A 12509-nucleotide genomic window follows, 5' to 3' on the forward strand; every position below is an offset into this window, starting at 1 on the left:
GAGAGAACGGCTAATCGACTAAGTGTATTCAACTCTTCCTCTGTAATCCTAGAATACTGAAAAGGGTCATTCAACCAGCCCAAAGAACAAAATTTTAATGGAGTCCCTACACACAAGTATACCTTCAAAGTATATGGAATCTGGAATATGGAATCTGTGGTGTACGAGATTCAAGATCTTAGAGAGGTAATATAATTTGGGACCTAAAAGTTTTACTTTAAAGCTTTGCGTACCTTGATCATGTTAGCGTGGACCATTGCATTTCATAATCTATAATGCTCTCAATCTGCTAGTGCATTAAGGGCCGAGTAGATCAGTTTCTCAGCTATTATCAGGGAAGACAAAAGCCAAGGCTGTTGATACACTAGATTTCTCCTGATAAAATCTAAGCTGTAGAATCGCACTCGGCCAGAGTGAAATAAATAGTGTTGCTTCACAGAATAAACGTAACTACAATATTTACAATTTTCACAGCTAAGCAAAGCACATTAAGAACAAGGGTCTAACCGATAACCAAACTCTTGTTAAATGCAAGTCTGAGTTGTCCGCATGGACTGGAAACATCTTCTTTATCGGATACTCTAAAGCAGGCCATCTTCCTTGATTTGAAAGGGCAGCGTTCTTAGGATAGGCAGCAAATGCTCCACGCTGCCCTCTGATGGCTTCTCATAAACAAGATTGGTGATACAGCCTGTGTATCAACCCTTTCTTCAGGGAAACAAACAAGCGGAAGCTGATAATATGTTGATGCAGAGATCAAGGTCATAGATGCCCAAACACCTCAAGTTGAAGATTGGTCACTGAGATCAGTACTTTTTTGCATGCTGCAAATGTCAGGGGACTTTGCTGCAACAGCAGAAGGCGGGTGCAATTCCAGGAACACTTTATTTCCTTCACTATAACTACCTACACATATAGTATCACCCCGACCATGCCAGATACCATCTTGGACATTGTTCATCTCCAATGTCCTGGATTCCTGCTCCATTATAGATGAAATGCTTAAAGTTAGGTTTCATAATCGTCCAAGTGTTTGGCTATGATTAACAACAATCAAAATTTATACGTAGGTCGGCAGAAAAGAACCTGGGATAATGAACAGCAGGAGCAGATCAGATGGTAGACACAATCATCCAAAGAACTATCACTACCCTAAAATGAACACATTCCAAAAAAACAAAAATAGAGTCAGTATGATTTAGTTGCAACTTATAGTCTAAAAGATAGAAAGTTTCAGAAACAAAAGTAGAAGAATCAGGTAGCCTCTAATAAGTAACCAAAGAAAGAAAATGAGAGAGAATATTTTGATAATCTCCGTGGAGGTTGTGTTAAAATCAAACTAAAATAGATCTACTTGACAGAAGTTCAATTCCTCCTCAAATGTGGTTAATGCAAAGCACAAATAAGATAATCTGACCAAAACTTGAAATTGATGAAAATGTAAACTGCAACCATTAGGTTTATAATACAGATGTTCAAAGTGATACAACGATATAGAGAAAATAAACAAAACTCAAACTAATGAGAGAGCACTGTCAACACATTTGAACTGACAAGTTTGGAGGTCACACAATAAAAGTAGTTATGCCTATCAAACCAAAAACAGTTGAAGTCATTCCTTCTAGCTCCACTTCATATGCATTAGCTCCAGAACAAAAAAATCTGCATGATGATTCTCATAAATGCCAGTAAACTTTGAACACTTATATATGCAGGTCTTCCAACAAATTCCCATTACATTTGACAATTGAAGGCACAATGTACATCAAATACACTTAAATGTCAAAGTTCGATTCACAAAAAGAGAGCTAATCTGAATATCAAATACAAATGTGAATATAGCTGTGCTTCTACGCACATAATCTAAAAGATAAAACAAGAAGCAAAAATCTAAGAATACAGCCATCTCATGGTGCAACTAAACCAAATAATCAGCAAAAGTTAAACACAATGATATAAAATGCTCACCCTGATGTTAAATTTCTTTTTCATCTGTGTGCGGAAGAAACCCAAATACATTCCTATAAAGAAGGTAATTGCAACTGAAAAATACAGAAAGTAGAGATGCTTCGTCACAATAAAGGCAACAAAGCTGAGAAGGGCACTGAAAGCAAAAGCGTAATATACGACTCCCTGCAAAATCACATTTATGAATTCAGAATTCATTTGCATAAAGATCACATTTTGAATTTGTAAAAGCCAAAATCTATCTTTAGTTATCTAAATTCTTAAAATTTAAAGAATTGCAAGAAAATGCCACCTGAAGAAAACAAGAACCAAAACCAGTTCGTCTCATGTTTTTTCCAAATCTATAGCATGGACAGCTGCAACATCAAGTGCACGGTTACTTGAAGTCAGAGCAAAATTCAAACACATAATACCAATAAAAAAATGGAAGAATCCAATTTTGCCTGAAACACTCTATGTTCAATGGCCCAAAGACGGCATAATTGACCAGAATAAACAAATCAACATTGAAGATAATTCATCATAACACACACAAAAAAAATCCCTTCTGAGCATTGCCTTTAACTATTAAATTCCCATAAAATTAAAGTCAATATCCACACATAAACAGTTTTTTAGAGAAACAATACAAATATATATTTAAAGCTACAAACATGAATTCTTCACCTCATGTTACACAAAATTATTATCAAATAGTAACATTTATAAACCAAACTGATTTTTTTTTTTAAATACAAATTTAAAGCTGCCATCATGAAATTTCCATATCCAATTAAACTCCCCAAACCCATTAACATTAAAAGACTCCACACAAACGTAAACTAAACTAAAATAATTTTTCATTAAATTTAACGCAAAGCAATAATTAGCTAGAAACACAACAAAACCAAAGGAATAATTTTTTTAAAAAAAGAACGAAAACAAAATGAAAAGTTCCATCTTTTCTTTATGGGTTTAGCTTCTCCTTGTAAATTCTAATCACGGAACACTCGGAAAACAGAAACAGAGATAGAAGATTACCAAAGAGATTCAATGGCAATGCGGCGGTCATCAAAGCAATCAAGAACTTCACCTTCCCACATCCTGAAACCACCACCGCCACCTCCAACTCCATTATTATAATGACGCAAATCACCTTCTTCCTCTTCTTCTTTGCTTTCAAGTTTGACCCAATATTTGCCTTGTGTTTGCATAGCCACAGTAGAACATAACATATCAAAATCCAAAACACTCATTCCTTCCATTAACAGCTTCTCCTCTTCATCTTCCTCCTTCCTTCGATTCACCTCTACTTGCTTTTCCAAATCCCCCATTTCACAAACAAAGAAAGTTTGACAAATCTCTTACCAGTAAGCAAACACACCAAAAGTTTTCCTTTCTTTCGTTCTCTTCCTTCTTATCCTTTGTGTATTTAAAAAAGGGCTTCTCTCCTTTTTATATATGGCAATGTGTTTTCAGATTTATTTTTTATATGATAAACTATATTCTAGTCCCTATAGAGTGCGCAATGCTCTACTTTGTCCTCTATAGTTTATAGTATTTTTTCGTGTAGTATATAAGAACTCTTTCTTGATGGTTTTATTTAAGTTTATAGTAGGGCTTTTTGTTTTGTTTTGTGGCATTATTGAAAACTTAAAAGGGTTATTTTGGGTTGCACTCTCAAATCTCACGTGAAGAAATTTCATACTATAAGGACTATACTGAAATAGATATGGAAATAGAGGACCTAAATAATAGTTTACCTTTGTTTTATACTCATGGGAGGCCGTTGCTTTTAGGTTTTCTAAGAGACGATTCTCTTTCTTCTAGTTGGGTGGGGTTGGCGGGGAATTAATGGAAAGTGTGACCCACTTGGATTTTTAGACGGTACAGCTGTTGCCACGTAATAAGAGTAATTGCTTAACACTTGTTTCCTAACCGTAAGAAAAAAAATTAATATTAATTGATAATTCTAAATTCTCAAAAAAAAAACATAACGAAAAGGTTTATTTTGAAGATTTTTTTTATTTTATTTTTTCATTTTAAAATATATTTTTTAAAATCTTGAGACTTATGGTTTTGAGTCTAAATCTAGAAAAAGGAAATTAGAAAGAGTTTATTTAAAGAAAATATATACCAATCCAATAATGATGAGATGACCTAATTAAGATGGAACTTGGAAAAAAAATAATCCCAATGCATGAAAAATTGGAAACCGCTTTGCTAATGCATTAACCATTAAGAAAAAATACGATTTTTATTCTTTGATGTTGTCACCTTTGAGCCATTGAATATGAGAGATATGAAAAAGAGAATATCCATTTTTTTTGTTCCTTTGACTGGTCCATGTATCCTAGCAGAAAAATACATAATTGATAATACTCCTTGATTAATTCTCCGGTTCTCCAACAAACATCTTAAAATAAAATCTACTATATAACTGAATTCACATCAATTAGATCAATATTTTTTCTTCATTTTGTTTTTTTTATTGATAACCATAATATTCCGGTCAAATTATAGACACCTTAATTAATTTTCCAGTATTATAAAGTTAACAACAAGAAAGCCTTCAATAATACTAAAATTTATGATATTTGAATTAGTAATCTCTATATAATAAATTTAGAATTTGACCAGTTAAATTATATCTTCGAGCCAAAATAAAAGTAAAGGCAAAATAAAAACACACTCTTTTTAGACCCGAGAAATGGCAATCTCCGCTAACAACTCCTTTTAAGAATCCATGTCTTATATATAATAAATTTAGAATTTGACCAGTTAAATTATATCTTCAAGCCAAAATAAAAGTAAAGATAAAATAAAAACACTTTCTTTTTAGACCCGAGAAATGACAATCTCGGCTACCAACTCTTTTTAAGAATCCATGTCTTATGTAAATGTGAATACACATCATCAACAATAGCTCTCATTCATTCAAATTGGTGGCTTGCAGCTAACCAGTGGGGAAACAAGGAGATGGATGTGTTTTCTATTATTGAAGGAAAATAAGGTATCAAGTTGAGTGGAAGGCAACGAAGAGCATGGCGTCAGGTGTTCACTGAAAAACAGGCCATGCCCATGATGAACTAATTTTACAGGCAAATGCCTCATCAGATACCATTCATAATTAACAAACAAATCTGTTGGTTTACCTGTTTAATGAATGAACGCATCATCAGCATCTCTATCTCACCCTTGGAGAATTCCTTCAATAGAAGGCCAACATGGTGCTGATCATGGTGGTGGGACCTTTAGAAAATCATGCCTGCACGGAGTTTTGTTTTTGCTAAGATAAGCTTCTGATTCCCGATAAAGGTCACTTTTTGTGCACCTAGTGTGAATTTCTCCCCAAACCATGTGCAAAAGGCCATTTTGTAGTGCTCATTTGACAAAATCAAAGGAAAATGATAGTGGCAATTGGAGCACCAAGGGCCTTGGCATGTACCATGTGTATCATGAAAGGTGTTGCGTTATATGATGTCACCAACGGCCAAAGAAGGGCCGCAGGCTTGAACCAGTCGAAAAAGCACCAACAAGCTAAGAACAGTCCTTGCCCCTCCATGGCCTTACCAAAATTGTGCAGCCAATCCATGCATATTATTCCCAATTATAAGCAACAATCCCAGCCTAAGTCATTTCTCACCCTAGTTCTTAGTTCTTGGCATCCCTATGATCATACACGAGTGCCTATCACTTTATTCAAGTTATCTTAGTTTAAATGACAATGAAACTGCCTAACAGAAACTATATAATATATCCCGTCAAAATATTTGAGATACTCCATTACCAATTAGGTCTGCCCAACGTTGTTCAAATAAATTTTTGCAAGCCACCTGAAGGTCCATCTTCATAGGATGAATGGTGCACTAATGAAGCAAGTCTAAGCAGCCAAATGGTGTAGAATTGTGAACCCAGAATTCATCATAAATGATGTTAACGCCATGACATACCAAAATTTATCAGCTTGATATAGAGAAATGTATTACCAATAGTTATCTGACAGTATACAAATGATACATATCACACTGCAAACCAGATTGATGCCAGTCTAGGCAAAAGGACCTTGGTTTGCCATTTTCAGATGATGCAAAAGTAGCTGGAACAAGATTACCATATTAAACAATTGCTTGGAGTTTAAGACTTTGCGGCTGGTCTCACAAGTCCCAATCCTGAACCACTACCCAAATGCTTGAACTCTGTTGCCATGAGATGATCCCCATGGCCAGCAAAGCCTGTTCCACCTTTTCCCAAGTTCACCAAATTGCGCTCTTTACATCCCTTAGTGCAAACCAGACAAACCTTATCGACAGCCATAAATTTGTCAGAGCACTTCTTGCAGAAGACATGACCACAGGAACTAAGTGCCACTAGTGATAGTGTGTTGGTGAGAGTAACCTTGCAGCTAGGACAAATGTAGGTCTTATCAAGAGAACTGGATGATTTCTTTTCACTGGTGTCTTCTGTAAAGTAAACAGGGAACAGGCTCTTCAGCTTGAGCTTTTCCTTGCCTTCTGGGCAGACAGTACTTGTGGAAGGAGCGTCCACTTTAACAGGAGCATCTGGTGTAGCTGAGGGTAGCCAAAATGCTTTCATTGTCCGGAGAGCTTCCTCTTCATACGAAGTGACCTTCACACTGTTTGCCCCGTGGAACCCTGGCTTGTCTTGGCTGTGGTTTCTATCGCTGTACTGTGGAACTGCACCATGATTTTGCTGATCAAATGCATCAAGCTCCCTTGCTTTCTGCAACATGAACTTCTCTTTCTCCTCATCCTTTTCCTGCTTCTTCTGTAATTCATGGGCAGCTAGCTTCCTGACAAGTAAGAGAAAAACACACTTCTCATCGCAGCATTGGCACTGTAAAGAATAAAAGAAGATCACACAATACATGGAAACAGCTAAAAAATGTACGAAACAGTTCGATCCTACAGGTAAAAAGGCTGAGCTAGCACAGGCTCTCTTGTCTTTAATTGATGTTCCAATCTGCTCTTTAAGTTCATATCAAAAAAGAAAGGGGAGGGCAAATTGCACTTAAAGCCAGTTCTAATTCAGGTATAAAATAAAATTGTCACAAGACCCTTTTCCATCTAAATCTTTACCATAAATGCAAAGATTAATATCTTCTTAAATTTTTGCCCAGATAAGACTCCTATGCTTCTGACAAAAAAGTCAGTAGTATATAGCTTCGCAGACCACTCGTGCCCACAAAGACACAGTCACCATGAAAATTGTAGAAGCTGGCTGGTGACCTAAGATGACCAATTAGACTGTTAAAATGACCAACTTTCTTTCACCATGAATTCCAACCCACTCAATTGCCCAAGATCCTAATTTCCAAAATTCCAAGAAATAGATCCTAATTTCCAAGATTCCAAGAAACAGTGTATATCAGATAAAGCAATAAGGTAAAAGAACTACAACAGCATACATTCAGAACAGATAACTGCTTAAATAAGGGGAAAATTTGAATCACGAGTTCTCTTCGCAGTTTAACACAAACCTTCTCCCCACACCATGTCGCAAAATAATCTATAAAGGCAGGAATACTTCCTCACGACATTTTAGCTCACACACAACCAAACAGTTACTACCCAAATCAATCAGAGCACAAGTACATTCATGTATCATCATTCGTCACAAAACTCAAAGAGCCTAAGCTTCTCAACACACAAAACAATGGCCTGCCGCAAGAAAAGTTCCCAATTTAATCTCCAATTCAGATTGTAACCTTTCAATCAAAATTTAAACAATCATCTCTCACTTCTCATATCAATTTCAGTTCACAACTCAACAAGCCTTGCTAGTATAATTCATAAAACCTTGCTTATCCTTCTGAAGGACAGCCTTGCTCTCCAAAAAGAGCTACATTAAAACTAAAAATTTACTTAATCGAGGTCCTATTTCAGTTCACCAACAAAACAAATCCCCCGCTAAACCAAGTCCAAAAAATAAACATTTAAAACAATAACCAAAATTCAAAAAACAATCTTCCTCTATTGTCAACAAGCAAAAATAAATAAATAAAACAAAAATCCAAATCAGATAAACAACAAAGCAGAAAAATTGTTAAGAAAATAGAAGGAACCCAAGTTGCTGTTACCTTTGAATGTCTTTCTTTTGGGCTAAGAGGCATTCTAATATGCATTCTTTACAAAAGACATGACCTTTCTGACAAGACATTGGATCAATAAATGGTTTCAAGCAGAGACAGCAAGCATCGAATGGCTTAATCGAATCCTTTCCAAGTCTCTCCTTTTGTGTCCCATAACCTAGCTTTCTCTTCTCATCGTACGTGAAAAAAGCTAAATCGTTGTTGTTTTTTGAGTGTCTTTGAGGCATTTTTTACGTAAACCCTAAATATTATTTTGGGTTTGATAGAGGGATTTGAGAGAGGTGAAGCAGACCAAACCCTAGGAATTAAGAATTTGGGGATTTGAAAGTGGATTCCGGGTTTTTAAGTCTGACCGACACGCTGGTGAGAGAAAAAGAAATTGCCTAGAAGGCGACACGTCGTCTCAAGATGAACTATAAAATTGAAGGAGTTGTTGCATAGGTCCCTTTTGAGTTTTGATCAAAGTAACTCTTCTAACTATTAGTATTCGCAAAACTAAACTTTTAGTACGGATGGGCAATAAATCAATATTCAAATCTACTGTAACAGCTCTCTACCTTAGTCAAGCCACGAATTTTAACCTGTTTGTTTCTATATTTTAAAAATATTTTTGATAAAATTTAAAAATTTTATTTTTTATTAACTTTAAATTAATATATTTTTAGTATTTTTAAATTATTTTGATATATTAATATTAAAAATAATTTTTAAAAAATAAAAAAATATCATTACTATATATTTTGACATTTTTATTGATATGAAAATTGAAAAAGAGGAAACGCAATTCCCTATTCCAATCAAGAAAGAAACCAAAACTAAATCCCAGTAAAAACCCACATGATATAATAAGGAAACAAAAAGGATCGATCGATCAAGAGAAAGAAAGAGAGTACCTTTTGTTTTAAGCTTGGCAAGGTCTCTATATTGAAGCATCATCTTTGAAAGCACTTAAGAAAACAAAACCGAGATAAATAATCACCTAATAGATAATCCAGTGATAAAAATTTAAGATTAAAATATTTATTTTTCTTGTGATTTCATGTTTGAGCCTTGTCGTTGCTAATATAATGGTCATTAAAGATTTACATGGTCGTTAATTTTAGAACCCGTAAAATTAATCGAGATATTCGTAAGTTGCTCCGAACACCAACTTTAATTGAAAAAAAAAAACCAAGGAAAATCAAAAGACTAGAAAGAAGATACAAAGAATTAAATTATGTTTCTTGCGCATTACCCAAAAAACCAGCTTGGGATTTAACTCTATATAGAGAAGAGTATGATGGACTTATAACTGAAGAGTCGTTATTAACATATAAAATCGTCGGGTTATACCAATTCTCTACCGCTAGGATCTTATTACTATTCACATTGCATTATTTTATTATGTTTTTTCCTGACAAGATCCTGATGATGGCGTGGAAACATTAATCTAATAGTCCGATTCCTTAGACTTTTTTTTTTTTTAAAAACAATATCAGTATCTTTAAACAGCTTTTTTTACACCAAAACCATTTTTCTTGGAACTTAAGCAGGCCAGACACATCGAAACCAGACTAATTTATCAACTGGATTAATTTATTAAAAAAATTAATTTTTTTTGGTTTAAAATGAAAAAATAATTTTATGTTTTCAAATCATTTTGATGTATTGATATTAAAAATAATTTTTAAAAAATAAAAAAAAAATTATTTTAATATATTTTTAAACAAAAAAAATTTTGAATAACCACTGCTATCACAATTCCAAACAAGTCCATTAATAAACATCATTTTAGCTCCTCTTCTATATTAAGGTAAACTATCACTATAAACATCATTTTAGCTCTTGATAAAATTGATTGGTAATTTAGAATCCAGCCCAAAAAGTAGAAAATTAATACCTACCCACGGTAGAAGAAGAGGACACGATAAAGAGTTGCCACAATTGGCAATGGTATAGACGCAATAACGACCCCAAATGTTTCTGTAAAAGATAGATTGCAACACCATAAAAACAATAACTATGTGAACAATATAAAAGGTTGAGAAAAAGAAAAGGGAGCATTTTCATAAGGACGTGATAAAATTAGAATCTAAAAACATTGATTGTTATGAGAAATCATGTAAACCCCCGTATAAACATAAGACTAAAAATAATAAGATCTCGATGAGTGATGGAAATTGAGATAAGAAATAATAGATAAATAATAATAATAACAATAATTGTGATGCATAATGGAGGGGATGACCTCTATAAAATGAATTTTAGTTTACAATTCATAACGACGGCAAAACCGATAACGTATTTTGATTGATAAAATAATAAGAAAAATGATAAAATATTTCTAAGAAATAAATCAGGTAATAAAGAATAAACAATAAGAAAGGATAGTGCAAAGAAAAGACAGGACCGAAGGTGCAAGCACCAGTTAAAAATAAGTGACGTTACCTTGAAACGATAATAAGTCTGATAAATAAATAAATAAATGTGGGAATTTTAATATAAATATATTTTAAAATATAAAATGACCCTAAGGATTTTATTGAACAAAAAAACTTGGATTGTTGATGAAAAGTCATAAACTGATCAATTTTACGCTAAAGAGTAGAGCTCTCAATCCAACTGTCATATTAGGATGAAATTTTACATGGAGTCTATTGATATGTTGTCCTACCTTTGTGTAAGATCTCAATTGAATCAGAGTTTTATAAGAATTAGCGATTTAAGCAGAAAACCAAATAATTTACATGAGAAATAAAATAAAATACATCAAGGCATAAATGAGGAACAAAATTACAATTAATGAAACAATTTCCTTTAAAATAGCAAAGAGGCCAACCAGTACATATGGAAAAGAAAAAAATGTGAGAAACAAGATAGAAAATCTGGCTAGGGAAAGAAGTTGGGAATTTGAAGGAGCTAAATCATAGGAGGCGGTACGCTCTATCAGTCATATCTCTAGCAGCAACCATTGGATCGTGCTTGGTTTTGGATATATTGTTCTTCTCACCAGCCTCTACCATATGACCGAAGGGATTTGGCAAGATCATTTTTTGTTTGGTTTTGGAATTGTGTTAGTGTTATAGTTTATGGAAGATGTAGTGGTAAAATGTATTGTTGTTGTTAATATTGCTATGTATGAATTGTGTACTTAATTCACAGGTTTGACGAGTTTACTCACCGACCAAATATGTTTTTTTATTTTGTTTTTTATCCTTTAATTGTTTTTAATTGTGATGGTCTAATTTTATTAGTAGATAGTTAAATAAAACATATTATAATTCTAGTGGAGTTCATAACCTGATTTACAGGTTTGGCGTGCTAATCCTTGGTTACTCGATTTACAGGTTTGATAAATTTACCCACCAACTATATATGCTTTCTTATTTTGTTTTTTATCCTTTAATTGTTTTTAATTTATTATTTTTTGATTTTGTTCTTCAGTATTGTATTGGTTGGGAAATATAATGCATGATGTATTTTTGTTTGCTTTCAATAGGTTTATCATTGTCTCAAATAAATGTCTATTTTTAGATTGATTTTTAATTTTGGTTAGCATTTATTTTTATTATATAATTAAATAAAAATAGTTTGTAGAAAATATTATTAAATACAAGAGTTCATGACTCAGGTCGCAAGTGAACTAGGGTCGATCTAATTTTTCATTGTCTTGATATTTTTTTAAAAAAGCTATTATTTTGAAGTTTTTTAAAAAGTTAAGTCATATTTTTATCCGTTATTAATATTATATTTAAACCTATAAAATCAATTAATTTAAATTAAGATAGATTTCATACGAGTTAACTAGAAACTCGAGTTATACAAAGAATTATATCAGAAGGTTACAGGATTTAATAACATTAGCGAAAAATTTCTCTATATTTTTTAAACAATTCAACCTGCTACAGCGCAGAAGCTAATAATAATAAACTAATACTTATGGTATGTCATAGGACTCCAATACTCGAAATTCTAGGTTAGCAGTAGCTGGGACTTCATAAATATGGGTCGTACGCACTAATGCATCAAATTCAAAGCTCAAAACACATGCTAATACGTGTGGGGTTAAAGAGATGGAGTTATCTTTGTAGTTTAACACTAAATGCTACTCCTAATTATGAAATAAATGGGATTTAAAAGGTGGAGCGTTATTAAACTTAGCTCGACTTTGAAGATTTAACTAGCGATTTAATATATTATAATACTTATTGATTATTCTATATCTCAAAAGCACAACAAAAAAAATTAACGAAACATTATTTATCTATTTTTAACATTTATAAATATAATAAAACAATTTGTCATTCAAGAATTTGCCTAATCAAGTTTTATGGTGAAGGGGGTGGAAGTTGACCCGATCTGATTAATTTTATGTCAATACTCAGGTTAAATTTGATTTGATTACAAGATAGTTTTTAAATGATTTTTTTTATTAATATACTTGATTATTATATATATATATATATATATA

At 33.0% G+C, this 12509-nt stretch overlaps 2 protein-coding genes across 2 annotated transcripts; both read right to left on the bottom strand.

The window, feature by feature from the left end:
• Window positions 1–414: 414 nt before the first annotated feature.
• LOC112327234 (uncharacterized) lies at window positions 415–3390 on the bottom strand. Its single transcript, XM_024599376.2, has 5 exons — window positions 2989–3390; window positions 2261–2324; window positions 1969–2133; window positions 1087–1152; window positions 415–979 (listed from the first exon to the last, which is right to left on the bottom strand). Exons 1-5 carry the CDS (start codon window positions 3279–3281, stop codon window positions 782–784), a joined length of 786 nt encoding a protein of 261 aa, XP_024455144.2. The 5' UTR covers window positions 3282–3390; the 3' UTR covers window positions 415–781.
• A 2507-nt stretch (window positions 3391–5897) lies between these two features.
• On the bottom strand, window positions 5898–8413 carry LOC18109132 (E3 ubiquitin-protein ligase CSU1). Its single transcript, XM_024599375.2, has 2 exons — window positions 8048–8413; window positions 5898–6760 (listed from the first exon to the last, which is right to left on the bottom strand). Exons 1-2 carry the CDS (start codon window positions 8284–8286, stop codon window positions 6085–6087), a joined length of 915 nt encoding a protein of 304 aa, XP_024455143.1. The 5' UTR covers window positions 8287–8413; the 3' UTR covers window positions 5898–6084.
• Window positions 8414–12509: the final 4096 nt, after the last annotated feature.

This window comes from Populus trichocarpa, chromosome 4 (genome assembly GCF_000002775.5).
Source record: "Populus trichocarpa isolate Nisqually-1 chromosome 4, P.trichocarpa_v4.1, whole genome shotgun sequence".
NCBI classification, from domain to species: Eukaryota; Viridiplantae; Streptophyta; class Magnoliopsida; order Malpighiales; family Salicaceae; genus Populus; species Populus trichocarpa.